The 23,462-nt window shown below is 43.2% G+C and overlaps 1 protein-coding gene across 3 annotated transcripts in view; it reads left to right on the forward strand.

The window, feature by feature from the left end:
- The window catches only part of LOC110504343 (diacylglycerol kinase beta), a 149,375-nt gene that overhangs the window by 111,751 nt on the left and 14,162 nt on the right, over positions 1–23,462 (forward strand). For all 3 annotated transcript variants that reach the window (XM_036974675.1, XM_036974677.1, XM_036974676.1), the window contains 2 exons: positions 12,870–12,960; positions 16,259–16,460. In XM_036974675.1, the coding sequence (XP_036830570.1) occupies positions 12,870–12,960; positions 16,259–16,460 (293 nt within the window). The remainder of the gene's footprint in view (positions 1–12,869; positions 12,961–16,258; positions 16,461–23,462) is intronic.

Raw genomic sequence — 23,462 nt, forward strand, 5'->3', positions numbered from 1 at the left:
CCATGGAGTTATCCTGCTGACAGAATGGCTGGTTATCATGATTGTTATTTTGTCACATTGTAAAACTATTTAACAGAAGATAGACACTGTCTGGGCATCCCAATTGGCACCCTATTCTAGTGCACTACCCTTTTCTAGGGCACTACTTGGACCATAGGGTTCTGAAAGTATTCCCCAGAATATCAACACTGTGATGCTGTTGACTCTGTGACTGACTGACTCTCTGTCTGTGCCATTTGGCTGGTGTTCCGGACACAGAGACAATGGTAGCACTGCTGGCCAAGGATGTTTGCAACAAGGCTGTAACACATCAACTTTGGTTTGTAAAACTTCTGGGGCTTTTTTGGTGCAGGACAGTGGCTCTATATCTAGAGATGATTAGACTACCAGGCACTTTGGTCTCCCATTACTGTGAGAGCCAGAGAGAGAGAGGGGACTGGTGAGAAAATATCACTCAATGAGTGACCTTTGACATGGCTGAATTCAGAGAGTGAGTGGCCTAATGGACTATATGCCTGAGTGCTTTGTTGTGCTCCATGTCACACACAAACACACACACACTCACACACATACACCCACCCACGCACACACACACACACACACACACACACACACACACACACACACACACACACACACACACACACACACACACACACACACACACACACACACACACACACACACACACACACACGGCCCCTCTCGCCACTGTGTGAGATCTGACACCTTAGCCAACGGAGGAGCCATCAGCATGTGTAAGCCCCAGTAGCCTCAGTAGCCTCAGTAGCACCAGTAGCCCCAGTAGTACCAGTAGCACCAGTAGCCCCAGTAGCCCCAGTAGCTCCAGTAGCCCCAATAGTCAGACCACAGGGAGCATGGAACCTTGGTGCTAATGACCACAGAGACATAGCACAATGCAATGGGGTGCGTGCGTGTGTGCATGCGTGTTTGCATGTGTGTGTCGGGCCCCAGGGGGAAGGGGTGGAGAGGAAGTTTTAGATTAGTGTCAGATTGCCCTGTGAGAAAAAAGTAAAACATCTCTTGATGCTTTTGTTGGTCTCATTACAATGACACTGTAGGGTCTTGGTTAAGTCCAATGGACAATCAGTTTCCCAATGGTTTCCCAGCGGTAACAATGCAGATTAGAAGAGAGGCAGGGCGTCTAGGCTGCATTTAGTCAAAGAATGTAACAAAAGACCGAGCCTCACCTTTGACATTATGATATATTATATTTCTCTCTTACAATTCAGCCACCACAGAAAGAGGAGGGGGCAGGGGCTTTGACAGGAATTGTGAATGACACCCACCTAGATGTGAGAATGGAACACTCCTGGCCAGAATGGGCTAATGGGGCTCCTCCTTCTCTAGGGGAGAAGATCTTTATTCCTTTATTCATCCCTTTACAGTCAATATGTAGTAGACTACAATAGACTTTTGTTGGGCACTACCAAGAGCATTCACAGTCTGAGCACAGAGCACTGACCTGGATCTGTGCTGCTGTGCCAGCTGCTGTCAATATGAATTATTCTCAAGCTAATCGGGACATTGCTTCATTATTTTCACATTGATGAATCAAGTTCAATCAATGCAATCTGCTTTGCTTTGTGTGTGATGAGCAGAAAGAGACTCTGTCTATAGCAAGGTCATCAAAATTGTTACATTTACAACATATATATATATATATATATATATATATATATATATATATATATATATATATATATATATATATATATATATATATATAATTAATGTAATGGTTGGACAATATATGAAGATACTCCAAACATTTAGAACGTTTAAAATCCATCAGATATTGACTGAATTGTTGCACATAAAACATTTTACTGGCACAGACAAATAATTAATGGAGTTCAGGGATTTTTGTGAGAATTAAGGTATTCAATTTATTCTAACATTTCTTAGAAGGCACTCATTCAGAGCATTCAGAAAGTATTCAGACCCCTTCCCCTTTTCCACATTTTGTTACATTATAGCCTTATTCTAAAATGTATTAAATAAAACATTTTCCTCATCAATCTACAGGTCTGAATACTTACAGTTGAAGTCGGAAGTTTAGATACACTTAGATTGGGGTCATTAAAACTCGTTTTTCAACAACTCCACAAATTTCTTGTTAACAAACTATAGTTTTGGCAAGTCAGTTAGGACATCTACTTTGTGTATGACACAAGTCATTTTTCCAACAATTGTTTACAGATTATTTCACTTATAACTCACTGTATCACTGTATTCCAGTGGGTCAGAAGTTTACAATCACGAAGTTGACTGTGCCTTTAAACAGCTTGGAAAATTCCAGAAAATGATGTCATGGCTTTAGAAGCTTCTGATAGGCTAATTGACATCGTTTGAGTCAATTGAAGGTGTACCTGTGGATGTATTTCAAGGCCTACTTTCAAACTCAGTGCCTCTTTGCATGACATCAATGGAAAAGAAATCAGCCAAGACCTCAGGAAAAAAATTGTAGACCTCCACAAGTTTGGTTCATCCTTAGGAGCAATTTTCAAACGCCTGAAGGTACCACGTTAATCTGTACAAACAATAGTACTCAAGTATAAACACCATGGGACCACACAGCCGTCATACCGCTCAGGAAGCTCTGTCTCCTAGAGATGAATGTACTTTTGTGCGAAAAGTGCAAATCAATCCCAGAACAACAGCAAAGGACCTTGTGAAGATACTGGAGGAAACGGGTACAAAAGTACCTATATCCACAGTAAAACGAATCCTATATCAACATAACCTGAAAGGCCGCTCAAGCAAGGAAGAAGCCACTGCTCCAAAACCACCATAAAAAAAAGCCAGACCACGGTTTGCAACTGCACATGGGGACAAAGATCGTACTTTTTGGAGAAATGTCCTCTGGTCTGATGAAACAAAAATAGAACTGTTTGGCCATAATGACCATCGTTATGTTTGGAGGAGAAAGGGGGATGCTTGCAAGCCGAAGAACACCATCCAAACCGTGAAGCACAGGGGTGGCAGCATCATGTTGTGGGGTAGCTTTGCTGGAGGAGAGACTGGTGCACTTCAGAAAATAGATGGCATCATGAGGAAGAAAATTATGTGGATATATTGAAGCAACATCTCAAGACATCAGTCAGGAGGTTGAAGCTTGGTCGCAATTGGGTCTTCCAAATGGACAATGACCCCAAGCATACTTCCATAGTTGTGGCAAAATGGCTTAAGGGCAACAAAGTCAAGGTATTGGAGTGCCCATAACAAAACCCTGACCTCAATCCCATAGAAAATGTGTGGGAAGAACTGAAAAAGCGTGTGCGAGCAAGGAGGAATGGGCCAAAATTCACCCAACTTATTGTGGGAAGGTTGTGGAGGGCTACCCTAAACAATTTAAAGGCAATGCCAACAAATACTAACTGAGTGTATGTACACGTCTGACCCACTGGGAATGTGATGAAAGAAATAAAAGCTGAAATAAATCATTCTCTCCACTATTATTCATACATGGCTTCCCTGAGTTATAGCTTAATCTCCTCCCAACGAATCAGTATAGTTGATCTGGAACTGGGATAACCATTGTATCACTCTTACTTAATAAGCACCTTTATCAACTGCAGGTCTTTAGGTTGATGTAAACTGGTCATCTGATTGGATTAACTGAGATCCCAGAACAGGGTTAGTTACTGGGATTAGTATTCCCCAGCATTCACACACGCACAGCCCCTCCCTAGTCTCGCCTCATCTCCCACTTCCAAACCAAACACCCCAGGCATTTCACATTCTTAAAATAAAATGGTGATTTTAACTGACCTAAAACAGGGAATATTTCATCGGATTAAATGTCAGGAATTGTGAAAAACGGAGTTTAAATGTATTTGACAAGGTGTTTGTAAACTTCCGACTTCAACTGTATGTAAATGTGATATTTCAGTTTTTTTCAAAGTTGCTAACGTTTCTAAAAACGTGCTTTTGCTTTGTCATTATGGGATATTGTGATGTCATTATGGGATATTGTGATGTCATTATGGGATATTGTGATGTCATTATGGGATATTGTGATGTCATTATGGGATATTGTGTGTAGATTGATGAGAGGAAAAAACTATTTCATCAATATTAGAATAACGCTGTAACCTAACAAAATGTGGAAAAAGTCAAGGGGTCTGGATACTTTCCGAATGACAATGTACTGTATTGCACTGAGCCAATTTCAGCCATTACCAGGATGTGTTTGACAGGTCATTTCAAATATTTCCGTGGTCGTAACATTAACGGGTTAAAATAAAGCAATCAATCCAGTGAGATTTAAGTGACAAGTGGATTTGTCATGTCTCAAACACAGGAAATAAATAGATTGCTGGAAGACAGATCCTCACGTGGGCAGGGCATGCGTGTTGCTACTGTCTGCCTCCCATGGTAGCACTCCAGCTCTCTGTTTATGTAGTGTGTGGTCATGTGTTGGCCTACAGTATGGTTTTGAGTGTCCAGATAAGTACAGCACACTGTGTGTTAATGTTTCTTTTAACCGTTTAAACCGGTCATGTCGTGCTGTTGTGTTCCTGTGGTGTAAAGGAGAAATATACCTAGTCCTCTCTGTTGCCTGACTCTCTGACTCGCTGCCAGACATTAGCTCTCCACTGACATGCTTCCTCAGATCATATGGCATGTTTCATATGGTGTTTTTATTTTTAGGACTCTGAGAAAGATCATACACCATGTGCCTTTATAACTAGTGGATCTATGTCAGATTTATTGGTGTGTGTGTGTGTCCCTTCATATCAACTGTTACCCTACAAGGTCCAGAGCCTGCTGGTTTATTGTTCTACCTGATAACTAATTGCACACCCCTGGTGTCCCAGGCCTTTGACTAGAGGGGAACAATGAAAAAATACAGTGGAATTGGCTTCAAGGTACAGAGTTGAGTTTGGGGGCTTTATACAATAGGTGAGCCAGGTCACTTACTCTATCTGTCTTTTCTATTCTCAGATCTGTATAAACCCTGTGGCTCCTCTCCTCACCCCTCCTCACCCCTCTGTCTGCTGCTGCAAGCTACCTCGTCAGTCATTGGCAGAACCTGTCAGTGTAGTGGGGAAAGGAGAGGGTAATCAGGGCTTGTCTATAGCCAGGAGCCAGGGTCAGAGGTTATAAAACCATGGGCGGGGTTGTGTCAACACAACATTTTAAATGATTATTCATACATGGCTTCCCTGAGTTAGAACTTAATCTCCTCCCAACGAATCAGTATAGTTGATCTGGAACTGGGATAACCATTGTATCACTCTTACTTAATAAGCACCTTTATCAACTGCAGGTCTTTAGGTTGATGTAAACTGGTCATCTGATTGGATTAACTGAGATCCCAGAACAGGGTTAGTTACTGGGATTAGTATTCCCCAGCATTCACACACGCACAGCCCCTCCCTAGTCTCGCCTCATCTCCCACTTCCAAACCAAACACCCCATGCCCATTTTATCATCAGCACCTCCCTCTCTTCTGCCTCCCACCCCCTCCTATCTCTGGGTGTAACAGTGCAAGCCATGGCACAGCCATACACACACAGCCTCCCTCTGTCTGTATCTCAGTCAGGATCAACCAGATAAAGGCTGCTGGGTCCTTCCATCAAATAAGTACCTTTTGGGTTGTGTACCTCAGTCAACAAAGTTTTATTTCACCTCATTTTAACTTTCTGTCATAAATTGTTCAAGTTAATAAAATAAAAAAATCCCATCTCAAGAGGTTAAATAAAAGCATAGTAAGTGCCTATTAAGTGCAAAATAAAGTAACCTTGCATGCATCATTTTTTCCCCGCAATGGTTGGTATTCTTAAATGTTGACCTTGACGGGAAAGTTTGCATATCTCCGCGTAAATCTCAAACCCTGCTTGAACACAACTTCTAGAAAAAAATAGGCTTATTGTTAGTTTGGGGGAAATGGGAGGTGTTTGATGCACCTCCCATAATCATGGTAGGCTAAAAAGAACATTAAAACGTGGGCCTAATGATAAAACGGATGCATTTTCCATTGGTAAGGAGATCGCATAGCTGCATGTCCTCTAATAAGTTTATTTTACTTGTATTATATAGGCTTAAATCATAATCCTATTGCAGGACTTCTCTCTCCTTTTCTGACATAACTGGTTTCAATTATTCCCACGACACAACAAATAGTAGGCTACTATTTATCAATCGCTCATTCAATAGCCAAGCATGCTGGAAAGTAAATAGACCGGTAGCCTTGACAATAGACCTAATCCTATGTGACAGTATGGGTAGGCTCCAGTATTGCTGTGCAATAGGATTAGGAGCGTGAAATCGTAGCCTAACCTATTTAATTTCAGAGCCTATACCAAGCCAGGAGATATCAATATATGATTGTGTTTATAAACAAAATATTGAACAACAATTCATAATTTGCATGGAAGTGTGGAGTGTAGCATTTACTTTTAAATTGCTTGAAAGGACAATCAATCCTGCAGAATGCACGGCCAGTGCTTGGCATTCGCTAGGCAGCGTGCATTTTGTTGTTTGGAATGGTCACTGTAACATTCTGCCCACACCTCTACAGAAATGTGATCAAATTTGCCATTGCACTTTCTTTTAGGAACCATCATGGCCCAGTTCCAACATCTCAAAATAATACAGCAAACGAGGGCGTTTTTGTTACCATAAAATGTGAATGGAGGGCGTTTTCCAGGAGGTATTGTAGCACTCGTTCACCACCGCACAAATATAATATGGCTCTAGTTTATCAATGAAAATATGTATATATGTTGTGCGCGACAGTTTGATAAATCCCAATCATTTGTGGCGCACAAAACTCCTAGACCTAGAATCTAATTGTATGCCAGAATGTAATAAGAAATGTAGCACGGTTGATAAATGAGGCCCACAAAACGGGCAATAAGAGCAGAACCAGGTCACCTGCTTCTCCACTACGATTTGACTATTAGTTGTTCAATGTTTCTTTTGATATATTTTTTTTCAAAAGGAATAGTTTCACCATTTATATGAAACTTCAGTTCACGTAACAGGGTTGACCTTAAAGTGAGGGATAGGTATTTCGTATGATTAGATTAATCACTAATCACATTAAATAAATAATCATTTTCAGAAATGACTGTCAAAGCACCAAAATAACCAGGGCTTTACAATGATGGTGAAAAGTTGGAGAAATGTTGGGGTTAAAACAGAGGAACGTCAAAATGCGGATGTCTTTATTCATATTAAAAATCAGATTCATTGAATTTGCCATGTGGTCTATATTAAAGGGCACTTCATTTAATATAACAGGATTTGAAAATGAAATATTCGTGCACAATGTCATATTTTCGTGGAACGACCCTACTGTTGCTGCCCATGCAAGCCGAGGTAAGCTTTGACTGATCTGTACCAGAGATACAGGAAGGGAGGGAGGGATGAGGAAGCAGAGGGGAGGTCAGTTGGTCACTGCTCTCACTGGGGATTAGGAGAGATGGTTATCACTCTGATGGGGGTGGGGGGGAGGGTTTGAAGGATGAGTGGGCGTAGGGGTTTAGTGCCCCAAGGACTTTTGTGAATCTGAAGCCACTGTTTTAACCACAACACTGTCATTTCATACCACCTGTATCTAGGTCTACGTTTGTATCCCCCTCCCTTTCCCATCCTTAAGATGCTGCTAACCACAATGTCCTCCCTCCCGTAATTAAATATCAATCCATCCATCAACGTTGGTTCTCTCTCTAGTGTGTTTTGGCTGGGCTCCAATCAGGAAGACTGATCAGTCTTTGCCTCCTGAGGCCACAGTTAGCCCAGTTTGAACCTGTGAACCCCTTCCTTTCCATTCACCAGCCCTACATACAGACAGGCACAGCCTTGCATGTTGAGCTGGAACTCTCAAAGCATACGAATGAAAAACCCTTTTCTCATCAGTATACAAAATGGTCTCTGAGTCTGAAACACTAGTGCCAGAAGGCTGTGAGCCTAGGCCAAATGCAGCTTTTATTCAGTACATTTTCTGAAGGTTTTTCTCAGCACTCAGAGGGATACAAGCAGGGCTTGTGGAGGTACCTTTCTCTCCCTGGCGCTCTCCTCTGTCCAAAAGAGAGAGAAAAAAACATTTCAGTTAATTGCATTTTTATAGGGCTTCTCAAGTGGAATCTAGCTAATGAGGTTAGGCAGTTTGGCTCATTGAGAATTGAAACCGTGTCTAATTGTGATCTCAAATATGCTCATAATCCTATAATTGACAGAGCAGGGGTTTCTAGTGAACCGTGAGGTGAGTGTGAGGAAGACTGAACATTGAACTATGTCTTCAAGTAACACTGGATGATTATGGGGTAGTTATTGAGGTGGCAAGCTGCTTTGAACTATATTTACAGTTTGAGACTCTGGAGGGACATATATTACAAGTACCTAGCTAATGTAGTAAAAAGCATACACTACCGGTCAAAAGTTTTAGAACACCTACTCATTCAAGGGTTTTTCTTTATTTTTACTATTTTCTACATTGCAGGATAATAGTGCATTTTTATATTTGAGACTCTTCAAATAGCACCCTTTGCTTTGATGACAGCTTTGTACACTCTTGCCATTCTCTCAACCAGCTTCAAGTGGAATTATTTTCCAACCGTCTTGAAGGAGTTCCCACATATGCTGAGCATTTGTTGACTGCTTTTCCTTCACTCTGCAGTCCGACTCATCCCAAACCATCTCAATTTGGTTGAGGTCGGGGGATTGTGGAGGCCAGGTCATCTGATGCAGCACTCCATCACTCTGCTTCTTGGTAAAATAGCCCGTACACAGCCTGGAGATGTGTTGGGTCATTGTCCTGTTGAAAAACAAATGAAAGTCCCACTAAGTCCAAACCAGATGGGATGGCGTATCACTGCAGAATGCTGTGGTAGCCATGCTGGATAAGTGTGCCTTGAATTCTAATGTCTATTGCTCTTGCTTCTTGGCCCAAGCAAGTCTCTTCCTCTTATTGGTGTCCTTTAGAAGAGGTTTCTTTGCAGCAATTCGACCATGAAAGAATGATTCACACAGTCTTCTCAGAACAGTTGATGTTGAGATGTGTATGTTCCTTGAACTCTGTGAAGCATTTTTTGGGCTGCAATTTCTGAGGCTGGTAACTCTAATGAACTTATCCTCAGAGGTAACTCTGGGTCTTCCATTCCTGTGGCGGTCCTCATGACAGCCAGTTTCATCAGGGCACTTGATGGTTTTTGCGACTGCACTTGGAGAAACTTTCAAAGTTTTTGAAATTTTCCGTATTGACTGACCTCGTCTTAAAGTAATGATGGACTGTCGTTTCTCTTTGTTCCTTTGAGCTGTTCTTCTCATACTATGGACTTGGTCTTTAACTAAATAGGGCTATCTTCTGTAAACCACCCCTACCTTGTCACAACACAACTGATTGGCTCAAACACACTAAGAAGGAAAGAAATTCAACAAATGAACTTTTAACAAGAAACACCTGTTAATTGAAATGCATGAAGCTGGTTGAGAGAATGCCAAGAGTGTGCAAAGCTGTCATCAAGGCAAAGGGTGGCTACTTTGAAGAATCTCAAATATAAAATATATTTTGATTTGTATAACACCTTTTTGGTTATTACATGATTTCATATGTGTTATTTCATAGTTGTGATGTCTTCACTATTATTCTACAACGTAGAAAATAGTCAAAATAAAGAAAAACCCTTGAATGAGTAGGTGTTAGAACATTTTGGACCGGTAGTGTATATCTCCCTCTAAAGCTTAGATTGACACATTGTGTTTGTTTGGTTTATTCCCACTGTACTGAAATACACTGATGTCTAGTCTAGAGAGCCCTGCTGCACCACTGTGTAACAGTAACATGGTACCGGCTTTGCCCACATGGCAACAGAGCTCGCTTTACCAACAACCATGTTGTCAATATCAGCAAGACAGCTAGACCTGTGTTTGCCATGTTTCTGGAACACACTGTAAAACGGACCTGATTTCTTGTTAGCATAGAAGAAGTACAACACATTACTTTTTGTTTTGACCAGACTGACCGTGAAATAATTGTGCCTTTCACTGTAGTCGTTGAGTAGAACAAGTCCTCAGGGAAGCAGTAAATGTTCTGAGGCCTGGTACAGGATGAGGTGCAGACGGAGGTGTTGTGTAGGACCATGCAGTGAACGACTGAAGGCTGATTCTTGCAGTCTGAAATGTACAGCCTTGTCTGTCTGATTGATCAGTATCGACACACTGTCTGTCTCTGTCTGTCTGTCTGTCTGTCTGTCACACACACACACACACACACACACACACACACACACACACACACACACACACACACACACACACACACACTCCCAATACTGGCTCATGTTGCCCTTGGGGATTTGAATCTCTCTTCACAGCCAGTGATGTTCCTTTCCCACACCTAACAGCTGTCTCACTGAGGTTTCTTTGTGTAGCCCATCAACCTTTCACCAGGACTGGGGAGGTACAGTAGAAGAGATGAAATAGCAGGGCTCAGTAGGACAGTAGAGTCCAAGTCTTTACAATCCAGATCCATTTAGATAGGCAATTCTTTCCCCTGGGGACAAGGATGTTGTAATCTGATCATAAAATGGAGGAAATCAAAATGATTCATTATAGTTAAATGTAATTGCAGTTAAGTTAATTTCCTTACCTCTCTGTTCAGTTCCTCTCTCTCTCTTGAATCCAGGCTGTGTTGACAGTCAGAAGCATTAATCCTTTGTCTTTTGTTACATGATTCTTTGTTGTATCATGATGCAGGACTAAAGCACTAGGGAGAATCATTGGACAGTGTGCAGGGCTTCCCTTTCCTAATCTACTGTATGTTTTGCCCAGTACAGGTTTTCTGAAGTTTAGGATGTGCATATCACCTCTGTATGCATCTTTGTTACTAGTGTAAATCACAGAAAAAGTGATACATCTACATTTACAAAAATGCCACACAGGTCTCCTCTGGCAAGCCAAACTCCAGGGCAGAACTAAACATGAACTTCAACTTTGTAGGGCTAAAGGTTGTTGTATGTTTTTGAATTGGGGTGGTGGTGGGGGGGGAGGGGGGTCATTAAACATGATCTTATGGTAGGCTTGGTCGCTGTTCCACACCCAAAGTCATTGTTGTCATGCAAGCCTTTGCTGAAGCGAAAATGACCGTGTGGAGGTGTCCTGTGTGCTTCATTGCTCTGAAAATGAAATGCTGTCCCCTAGTTAAGTTTAGGTGTTGGGCTGCATTAGCAGTGCTTCGACCTGATCCTCACATGACAGCAAACATGACAGAAAACTGTCAAAAGTTGTTGTGTTTAATTTCCCTACCCTGACAGGACTTGGATAGTAGACAACTAAACTCAGCAAAAAGAGACACGTCGCTTTTTCAGGACCCTGTCTTTCAAAGATAATTCGTAAAAATACAAATAATTTCACACATCTTCTTTGTAAAGGTTTTAAACTCTGTTTCCCATGCTTGTTCAATGAACCATACACAATTAATGAACATGCACCTGTGGAACGGTCGTTAAGACACTAACAGCTTACAGACGGTAGGCAATTAAGATCACAGCTATGAAAACGTAGGACACTAAAGAGGACTTTCTACTGACTCTGAAGAAAACCAAAAGAAAGATACCCAGGGTCCCTGCTCATCTGCGTAAATGTGCCTTAGGCATGCTGCAAGGAGGCATGAGGACTGCAGATGTGGCCAGGGCAATACATTGCAATGTCCGTACTGTGAGATGCCTAAGACAGTGCTAGAGGGAGACAGGACGGACAGCTGATTGTCCTCGCAGTGACAGACCACGTGTAACAACACGTGCACAGGATCGGTACATCCAAACATCACACCTACGGGACAGGTACAGGATGGCAACAACAACTGCCCGAGTTGCACCAGGAACGCACAATCTCTCCATCAGTGCTCAGACTGTCCGCAATAGGCTGAGAGAGGCTGGACTGAGGGCTTGTAGGCCTGTTGTAAGGCAGGTCCTCACCAGACATCACCGGCAACAACGTGGCCTATGGGCACAAACCCACCATCGCTGGACCAGACAAGACTGGCAAAAAGTGCTCTTCATTGACGAGTCACGGATTTGTCTCACCAGGGGTGATGATCGGATTTGCGTTTATCGTCGAAGGAATGAGCTGGAGCTGGATCGATGTGGAGGTGGAGGCTCCAATGAGATTGTTGTCATTGCAGGCAATCCCAATGCTGTGCGTTACAGGGAAGACATCCTCCTCCCTTATGTGGTACCCTTCCTGCAGGCTCATCCTGACATGACCCTCCAGCATGACAATGCCACCAGCCATATTGCTCGTTCTGTGCGTGATTTCCCTCAAAACAGGAATGTCAGTGTTCTGACATGGCCAGCGAAGAGTCCGGATCTCAATCCCATTGAGCACGTCTGGGACCTGTTGGATCAGAGAGTGAGGGCTAGGGCCATTCCCCCCCAGAAATGTCCAGGAACTTGCAGGTGCCTTGGTGGAAGAGTGGGGTAACATCTCACAGCAAGATCTGGCAAATCTGGTGCAGTCCATGAGGAGGAGATGCACTGCAGTACTTAATTCAGCTGGTGGCCACACCAGATACTGACTTTTACTTTTGATTTTGACCCCCCCCCCCCTTTGTTCAGGGATACATTATTCCATTTCTGTTAGTGACATGTCTGTGGAACTTGTTCAGTTTATGTCTCAGTTGTTGAATACTGTTATGTTCATACAAATATTTACACATGTTAAGTTTGCTGAATATTAACACAGTTTATTCCATGTACCGTAGGCTTCCTATGCGTTGACATATTCTGCCAAAGAATCAATGAATAATGGAAATACAGTAAAAACCAGTGCAACTGTAGTACCCCTGATGACACTTCCTCTCTTTCTCTTCCTGTTCCTTCCTGTTTGATTGACAGAATGAAGAACAAGTTGTGGTACTTTGAGTTTGGCACCACAGAGACCATCTCCGCCACTTGCAAGAAACTCAACGAGTGTATCGAAGTGGAGGTGAGTCACCGGTATTCCCTTTAGCTGGACTTTTTTTGACAGCACCAAAATGTTATTTTCTCTCTCTCTCTCTCTCTCTCTCTCTCTCTCTCTCTCTCTCTCTCTCTCTCTCTCTCTCTCTCTCTCTCTCGCTCTCTCTCACTGTCTCTGTTTCTCTCTCGCTCTCTCTCTCTCTCTCTCTCTCGCTCTCGCTCTCGCTCTCTCTCACTGTCTCTGTCTCTCTCTCGCTCTCTCTCTCTCTCTGTCTCTCTCTCTCTGTCTCTCTCTCTCTGTCTCTCTCTCTCTCTCAAGAGTTTCACTTTGGCTGGAGATCAGTTGGTGATTTAAATTGTTTATCAACACATCTTATGGACATCTTGGGATGACAAAGTTTAAACAGTTCACCGCTGTTGTTTTAATTTTCTTTTAAATGACAGACTTTAACCTGCAAACAAAAAAAAGACATCTTAAAAGACATCAAAGTGAAATTAAAACAAATTATTTTAATCCCGTGGGGAAGGTAGCTAGCTATTCTTATCTCTCAGCGAAAGCTTCATTATACACACAACAGTGGCGGTCAGTGCTGTTTAAGATTAGGGAGGATGATCCTGTTTTTGTGAGCATGGCCTTATTTCTATTGCAGCAAATTGGATGACTGTCATTCATATTCCATTCACCCAGCTTAATGTAACATCTATAGGTTTAGGCTACTACATTATACTCAAATTTTCCCTGTACCCATCATGAGGTTGCTACAAAGTAGGTGCACAGGTCGATATAATGTTTTGTAATCAAGGTGACAGACAGTGACACATTCAATACCGCCTTGCACACTACATCTATACACCCCTGATCACACGCAAACACAGTTCACTTTCATAGCAGCCACATAAAAACAGCATGATCCTTCTCGCAACTATCTACACGCTCTCCTCCTCTCACTTTTTTCCTTCGCTTGTGGACTTCAGTGCACAACACATCAGCTGTTTGTAACCAGGTGAAAAACGTTCATATAATGACCGCTAACCACTACACACAGCCTACATCGTTGTCACGTCAATTCAACATACTGTATCTACTAGAACTAACACAAGTACCGTGTACAGTCAGAAAGTAGTTTAGCAATTACACCGGCGGGCCCCAGTGGCAATAAATTAATAAAAATCAAAAGATTACCTTGAATTGGAAGAGTTCCGGTGTTGGATAGCCTGCTAGCCAACATAGCATCCCTCTCTGTTTGAGCAAGGTGTTTGAGTAGGCAAAAACAATACAACCAAATATAGCTAGCTCTCTCTCTCTCTCTCTCTCTCGCTTCTCCTTAATTTTGGAATAAATTAATTTGTTCAAAACTGTTCAACTATTGTCTTTCTCTCTCTTTGAGTCAACTACTCACCACATTTTATGCACTGCAGTGCTAACTAGCTGTAGCTTACACTTTTAGTATTAGATTCATTCTCTGATCTTTTGATTGGGTAGGCAATATGTCAGTTCATGCTGCAAGAGCTCTGATAGGTTGGAGGACATCCTCTGGAAGTTGTCAAAATTACTATATAAGTCTATGGAAGGGGGTGAGAACCATGAGCCTCCTAGGTTTTGCATTGAAGTTAATGTACCCAGAGGAGGACGGAAGCTAGCTGTCCTCCGGCTACACCATGGTGCTACCCTACAGAGTGCTGTGAGGCTACTGTAGGCCTTCATTCCAAAACAGTGTGTTTTAATCAATTATTTGGTGACGTGAATATATTTAGTATAGTTGCATTCAAAAAGGATATCTTTAATGTTTCGCTTTTTATTTTTATGAAATTGACTGAGGAGCCTCCACTATTTTCAGTGTGTAACAGACAGACACACAGACAGACCTGACAGACAGACAGACAGTCTGCCAAGCAGTCAAATCCCCGGTTTAATGCCTTGAAGCAGAGAACAGAGTGATGGGTGGTAAAATGTGGTGTAGCAGGATTCACCACTGAAGTTATATCGCCCTGCAAGATGTAATTAAACTGGGCTATTAAAAGCTTCACAGAGTAGACTGACAATGAAAGCACTTTCTAGACTGTGTGTGTGTGTGTGCGTGTGCGCGTGTGTGCGCGCGTATGCGCGTGAGAGTATGTGTGAGTCATATTCTGTGTGTGTTCCTGAAACTGTTTTTCATGGGCACTCAAACCTAAATATTTCTTTGCTCTGACAGCACTTGTGGGTTGAGGTACATTCAAACATAATTTGCTTTCACCGAGGGTGGTCGCTGAATATTGTGAATGTGTTTTCTTTTTCTGTTTCTACATTAGCTTATTTGAACACATTTGTTGATAGGGACTTTATGGAAAAGTGCACACTTGGACCGACAATGTCGAAGTGTACACAAAGAATGTGTACATTTTCTAGTTAATCACTAGCTGGGACACAGAGGTTGTTTTCTTTTAGAATTTCGACACACAGTCTGGTAGAACGCACAAAGGCAACATTATGTAATGTATTGATACAAACATGCACTGTGATGCTACTGTAAAAATGATTAATTGTATACCATTGCTCCTCCCAATATCCACACATGGATACTGTTATAAACAATATTCTATTATTCTCCATCACAGTAGAAGGCCCCTTTGATTTTCAATCTGTATCAGATAGCCTTATACTGTCTGTGGTTCACATGAAACATACTGTCAGGTGACACCATTCATTAGCATAGCTTCAATGAAAACACAAGGATGTAATCTCTGTAGTTCTTGCCTTGAATGGATGTGCAGAAAAGACAATTATCTCTAAGTACCTTTTGAAGAGGAGCCCTTTTTGACACTGTTTTTTAAATTTAACTAGGTAGTCAATTAAGATCAAATTCTTATTTACAATGACGGTCTAAACCGGCCAAACCCGGACGACGCTGGGCCAATTGTGCGCCGCCTCATGGGACTCCCAATCACGGCCGGTTGGGATACAGCCTGGATTCGAACCAGGTTGTCTGTAGTGACGCCTCTAGCACTGAGATGCAGTGCCTTAGACCGCTGCGCCTGTAATTAGCAAGTAGCAGCGCTGCGAAGCCTCCTTGAAGATACTCTAGGCTATCTATTAGGGTCCACAGTTCTGTCTCAGCCATTGTTTCAAGTATTTGTTCATGATCTCTCTCTCTCATCTCCCCTCCCCTCTGTCTCTTTCACTCTTTCTACCTCTCTCTTTCTCTCGTTCTCCCTCTCTCTCTCTTTATCTCCCTCTCCCTCTCCTCCTCTTTCTATTTATTTATTTCTCTCTTTCTCTCCTTCCCTCCCCCTCTCTCCCTCACTCTACCCTCCTCCATCACTTCCCCTCTCTCTTTCTCCCTCAGTGTGATGGTATCATCCTGGACCTCAGCAGCACGTCGTTGGAAGGCATCGCCGTCCTCAACATACCCAGCATGCATGGCGGCTCCAACCTGTGGGGTGAGACCAAGAAGAGGAGGAACTACAGCCGCATGAGCAAGAAGGTTCCAGACAGGATGCCCGCCAGTACCGTCACCGATATAAAGGAGCTCAAATTCTGTGTTCAGGGTGAGTCAACTAAACCCTTTTCACACTATCCTGATCTTTTCCGTGTCCTTTTCAGAACAGTTCCAGTAACTAATGTGGATGCATAACCAGGCCAGCTCAGTACAGTTTGGTTCAGCATGGCTTGCCTCAGCTCTGTAGTGGGAAAAGGCCTAAGTTGGGAAGTGGGGCCAGTTCTGGCCTCTTCAATATACCACTATATAATGTTCTTGATTTCAGCCATTAGGATTTAGTGTAATGTGGTTCAATGGGTGTCAAAGGATCCATTGTGTCTGATTGGTCTGCCATTTCTTGACCACATGAGCCTCGTAGTTGTATGCCAAACACTATGTCATTTCCACACTTAGGGAAGTCTTGTATTCCCTTCCCTCTGCTCCGTAGCCCAGGCTTGCCATATGGAACGAGTTAGCCTGCACTTTCTGTTGAAGCTTGTCTGTGAGAGACTGGGAGAGATCATTAAACAGTTCTAGTGTCATTTTGTAAGTGTTCATACATTCACCCACCAGCCAGCGACCAGTAGAATGTCAACTCTTTTTTAATTTACTTTTTAATTTTACCTTTATTTAACTAGGCAAGTCAGTTAAGAACAAATTACTATTTACAATGACGGCCTACCCCGGTCAAACCTGGACAATGCTGGGCCAATTGTGTGCCGCCCTATGGGACTCCCAATCACGTCCGGATGTGATACAGCCTGGATTTGAACCAGGGACTGTAGTGACGCCTCTTGCACTGAGATGCAGTGCCTTAGACCGCTGCGCCACCCGGGTGATGATGTGGCCCCCATGAACATCTGTCCCAGAGGACATTGGGTACGAGCTGCGCCGAGCCGCTGACACACACACACACATTGGGGACGAGCTGTGCTTGCAGGACCTGGCGCACACTGGCCAAGGTCGGTGACAAGCAGCTGTTTTCGGATGCCATGAATTAACCTAGAACACTGAACACTTCCTCAGAGGCTGGGCTGCTGGATGCTGGGCTAGCGGGTCTGTGTCACTCTGCTGAGAGGAGGAGAGGAGAGGAGAAGAGGGGAAAGGAGGGAAGGAGAGAGGAGGGGAAGGGAGGGAGGGAAAGATAGAGGAAGGGGGAAAGAGGAGAGAAGGGGAGAGGAGGAAAGAGGAGAGGAGAGGAGGGGAGAAGAGAAGACGAAAGGAAAGAGGGGAGGAGAGGAGGGAAGGAGAGAGGGAAACAGAAGCTCGCTCTCCCCTTATTTAACTGCCCCGCACCCCCTATATCTGTCCATCTCTCTTTCTCTTGTGCCTACAGTCTTCTCTGGCCTCATTATTACTGTCCCAAAACATGCCCTGTGTGTAAGCAGACAGACATATGGTAGTGAGGACGATGGTAGTGAGGATGATGATGATGGTAGTGGTTATGATGATGATGACGATGGCAGTGAGGAGGATGATGATGGTATTAAGGATGATGATGATGATAATGGCAGTGAGGATGATGATGGCAGTGAGGATGATGATGATAATAATGGCAGTGATGATGATGACGATGGTAGTGATGATGATGATGACGATGGCAGTGAGGATGATGATGATGATGACAGATTCTTTGCAGTGAAAAGGCAGATTCTTTGTCCTCTATTTGTTACATCACTTCCTGTCTATGACACTCTCACTCTTCCTCCTCGCTCTTCCTCTTTCTCTCTCTTCCTTAACCACCCCGCATCTGTGCTTTTCGTTCCTGACTGAACTAGTTTGAATCCTGTTTCCATGGAGACCCTCGGCTCCACTGAACCAGAGAGAGAGGCAGAAAGAGACAGGGAGAAATGAGAAAGGGGTGGAGAGAGGGAAAGACAGAGAAAGCTGGAGAGAGAGGGGAAGCCAGAGACTGAGAGATAAATGAGAGAGGGGTGGAGAGAGGGAAAGACAGAGAAAGCTGGAGAGAGAGGGGAAGCAAGAGACTGAGAGAGAAATGAGAGAGGGGTGGAGAGAGGGAAAGACAGAAAGCTAGAGAGAGGAAGACAGAGTAAGCTAGAGAGAAGGTAGAAAGAGTAAGTGAAAGAGAGAGAGAGAGAGAGAGAGAGAGCAAACAAGGAGGCTGCTGCCAGCTGTGTGACTCATATCATTAATCTTTAACTGCCCTCCAGGCAGCCTTCACCGGGCTCAACTGCTTGTGCCTTAGCAACAGTTGAGCCTCTATGACCTGCCCTTCAGCATTACCGTACTGTAACATACTGTACAGTACGCTCTCACGTTGTCACCCTCCCCCCCGGCCTCTCACCTGACCACCTAAACACGCTCCCTCCAAGACCAACGCCCCAGCCTCTCTCTCTCTCTCCCTCTCTCTCTCTCTCAAGAGATTACTGAGTGACAACCCTGTCCCCTCCTGTCTCCTCTCAGATGCATACACACAAACAGAGTGTATATGAATGCATCTCACGCAATGTCATATTGGCTGTGAGCACAGTAACTTTTGTTGTTGTTTTGTGGACTATGGTGTGAACGTGTTTTGGCAATAACTTTGGTAATTGACCAGTTAACTGAGACATGAAGACATTTCATTCTTTCATTTCATTCTCAAATAGTCTGTTTTGTGACTTGTGAAGTTCCATAACATCATTGTCTCATGTCAGATAGCCGTCTACACTGATCTGCCTGATAACTCACAAACACTCATACAATATCCTGTCCTAACATTCAAAAATGTCACAAAGGTGCCATCGTCCACTGAACCCTCTTTCATCCTCAGTCAAAAAAGTGTCAGAGTTAATCTCACCAAAAAAACTATAAACCTGTAGCTAATATTAACGGTTTTTAATGAGAAAGTATTCATTACCTAATTCTACATTTAGCTAAGGTGTTTTGTGATGGTAGAATCAGTATTTATGAAATTTGAAATGTGCATGAAAATGATCTAACTAAGTCTCTGAACCAGTCTAACAACTCCTGTTCACACACTCAATGTGACGTCATCTGACATGAGACCATGTCCATTGCATCTTATCATTCATTGGTGTTGCCCCATCTGCATTTCTGACTCCTGAACTCCGCATCAGTGAACTGTCATGGCTCCTACTACTAGCCTAATTACAGTCTGGCATTCCTGGCCCTTTTCAGGTCAATGAAAAATCGATATCATCAAATGTCAAGCAATGTTTGTTTGCCTCAGGCACACTGATTAACAGTGCTTTTAAGCTGTCAGGTCATGACTTACCTTTAAACGATCTGCTTTGCTTGCTATTTGCACTACGCTCACAGCACTGTGTTTTACGACTTTTTGTTTTGCATGAGTGTCTGTGTGTCAGTATGTGTGTCAGTATGTGTATGGGTGTCTGTGTGTCAGTATGTGTATGGGTGTCTGTGTGTCAGTATATATATGAGTGTCTGTGTGTCAGTATGTGTGTCAGTATGTATATGAGTGTCTGTGTGTCAGTATGTGTATGGGTGTCTGTGTGGCAGTATGTGTATGGGTGTCTGTGTGTCAGTATGTGTATGGTTGTCTGTGTGTCAGTATGTGTATGGGTGTCTGTGTGTCAGTATGTGTGTCAGTATGTGTATGGGTGTCTGTGTGTCAGTAGGTGTATGGTTGTCTGTGTGTCAGTATGTGTATGGGTGTCTGTGTGTCAGTATGTGTATGGGTGTATGTGTATGAGTGTCTGTGTGTCAGTATGTGTGTCAGTATGTGTATGGGTGTCTGTGTGTCAGTATGTGTATGGTTGTCTGTGTGGCAGAATGTGTATGAGTGTCTGTGTGTCAGTATGTGTGTCAGTATGTGTATGGGTCTCTGTGTGTCAGTATGTGTATGGGTGTCTGTGTGTCAGTATGTGTGTCAGTATGTGTATGAGTGTCTGTGTGTCAGTATGTGTGTCAGTATGTGTATAGGTGTCTGTGTGTCAGTATGTGTATAGGTGTCTGTGTGTCAGTATGTGTATGGGTGTCTGTGTGTCAGTATGTATATGAGTGTCTGTGTGTCAGTATGTCAGCCTCCTTCACTCACGCCGCCAAGCTTACCCTAGTAAAACTGACTATCCTACCGATCCTCGACTTCGGCGATGTCATCTACAAAATGGCTTCCAACACTCTACTCAGCAAACTGGATGCAGTCTATCACAGTGCCATCCGTTTTGTCACTAAAGCACCTTATACCACCCACCACTGCGACTTGTATGCTCTAGTCGGCTGGCCCTCGCTACATATTCGTCGCCAGACCCACTGGCTCCAGGTCATCTACAAGTCCATGCTAGGTAAAGCTCCGCCTTATCTCAGCTCACTGGTCACGATGGCAACACCCACCCGTAGCACGCGCTCCAGCAGGTGTATCTCACTGATCATCCCTAAAGCCAACACCTCATTTGGCCGCCTTTCGTTCCAGTACTCTGCTGCCTGTGACTGGAACGAATTGCAAAAATCGCTGAAGTTGGAGACTTTTATCTCCCTCACCAACTTCAAACATCAGCTATCTGAGCAGCTAACCGATCACTGCAGCTGTACATAGTCTATTGGTAAATAGCCCACCCATTTTCACCTACCTCATCCCATACTGTTTTTATTTATTTATTTTTCTGCTCTTTTGCACACCAATATCTCTACCTGTACATGACCATCTGATCATTTATCACTCCAGTGTTAATCTGCAAAATTGTAATTATTCGCCTACCTCATGCCTTTTGCACACATTGTATATAGACTCCCCCTTTGTTTTCTACTGTGTTATTGACTTGTTAATTGTTTACTCCATGTGTAACTCTGTGTTGTCTGCTCATACTGCTATGCTTTATCTTGGCCAGGTCGCAGTTGCAAATGAGAACTTGTTCTCAACTAGCCTACCTGGTTAAATAAAGGTGAAATAAAAAAAAAAATTAAAAAAAATGTGTGTCAGTATGTATATGAGTGTCTGTGTGTCAGTATGTGTATGGGTGTCTGTGTGGCAGTATGTGTATGGGTGTCTGTGTGTCAGTATGTGTATGGTTGTCTGTGTGTCAGTATGTGTATGGGTGTCTGTGTGTCAGTATGTGTGTCAGTATGTGTATGGGTGTCTGTGTGTCAGTATGTGTATGGGTGTCTGTGTGTCAGTATGTGTATGGGTGTCTGTGTGTTAGTATGTGTGTCAGTATGTGTATGGGTGTCTGTGTGTCAGTAGGTGTATGGTTGTCTGTGTGTCAGTATGTGTATGGGTGTCTGTGTGTCAGTATGTGTATGGGTGTCTGTGTGTCAGTATGTGTATGGGTGTCTGTGTGTCAGTATGTGTATGAGTGTCTGTGTGTCAGTATGTGTGTCAGTATGTGTATGGGTGTCTGTGTGTCAGTATGTGTATGGTTGTCTGTGTGGCAGTATGTGTATGGGTGTCTGTGTGTCAGTATGTGTATGAGTGTCTGTGTGTCAGTATGTGTGTCAGTATGTGTATGGGTCTCTGTGTGTCAGTATGTGTATGGGTGTCTGTGTGTCAGTATGTGTGTCAGTATGTGTATGAGTGTCTGTGTGTCAGTATGTATATGAGTGTCTGTGTGTCAGTATGTGTGTCAGTATGTATATGAGTGTCTGTGTGTCAGTATGTGTATGAGTGTCTGTGTGTCAGTATGTGTATGAGTGTCTGTGTGTCAGTATGTGTATGAGTGTCTGTGTGTCAGTATGTGTATGAGTGTCTGTGTGTCAGTATGTATATGAGTGTCTGTGTGTCAGTATGTGTATGAGTGGCTGTGTGTCAGTATGTGTGTCAGTATGTGTATGAGTGTCTGTGTGTCAGTCTGTATATGAGTGTCTGTGTGTCAGTATGTGTATGAGTGTCTGTGTGTCAGTATGTGTATGAGTGTCTGTGTGTCAGTATGTGTGTCAGTATGTATATGAGTGGCTGTGTGTCAGTATGTATATGAGTGTCTGTGTGTCAGTATGTATATGAGTGTCTGTGTGTCAGTACGTGTATGAGTGTCTGTGTGTCAGTATGTGTGTCAGTAGGTGTGTCAGTATGTGTGTGAGTGGATGGGGAGTTTTTGCATTTTGAATGTTTTCAAAATGCAAAAATATGCAATTGAATGGTTATTGTCATTTACTCTTCAGCACTGTGTTTGTGTGTCTTTCTTGTGCACGTGTGTCACAAGTGCGTGTGTATGCGTGTTTGTGTGTGCATGTGCATGTGAGGGAATGTTGTGCTTTAGTCTAGCTACATCCCACAGAGTTGAACCTTTATTAAATTAACTTCTGGGAAACAGAATGCAGAGAAGAGCGGAGAAGGACGTCTCTTCGAGAGGCAAAGGGAAAGGAGTGCGTGTGAGAGTGTGTGTACTTGGTTTCCTACATTATCAGGACCCCAATGTCCTAACATTTCACCTTAATGTCCTGAAAAGGTTGGAAAACAAAACTGTTTGGAAAAGAGGGTTTTCATCAGGTCCTGAATTTGTTCCAATTCTATTTTAAGCTTAAAGGTCTGGTTTAGTTAAGGGTTAGGTTTAGGGGTAAGGGAACATAGGATTTTTAATGGTGATAGCATTTTTACAACCCAAAGAAATCCAGAAATTTCCAAAAAACACAGCTGTGTGCATGTACATGTGTGTGTACAGCATATGACTAATTGTTGATGACACTTGTTTACTCTGCAGCAATAAGATCATGCTTTTTTAAGCTGTGCTCTACAGATAATACAATCAGTCAGTTTACCACAGAGTGAAAACCCTGCTGGCCTGATTCTCCAGACTGACACCACAAATTTCTGATTCACCTCCTACAAATCTCCTACAACTAGAAGGTTCACCCTATGGAAGTGTCACACAACTGGGAACAGGAGATAGCTAGAGTCAAGCCAGCTCGAGTTACAGAGCAAGGAAGGAAAGTGGTGAGTGTAAAATACTGTCTGTCTATAGATTAAGTCAGGGGTTATTTACTGCTGTTGATGGGGAGGAAATGGATAATGGTCAGAGGAGGGGAACACTTGAGAGGAGGTGCTGATGGGTCCTTTAGTGACCGGGACAGGGCAGGAAGCACCCTTGTTACCACCCTCCTCCTCCCCAACTCTATCTCTTCAGTCTCTCTCTCTCGCTCTCTCTCTCTCTCTCTC

Source organism: Oncorhynchus mykiss, chromosome 3, assembly GCF_013265735.2.
Source record: "Oncorhynchus mykiss isolate Arlee chromosome 3, USDA_OmykA_1.1, whole genome shotgun sequence".
Lineage (NCBI taxonomy): Eukaryota > Metazoa > Chordata > Actinopteri > Salmoniformes > Salmonidae > Oncorhynchus > Oncorhynchus mykiss.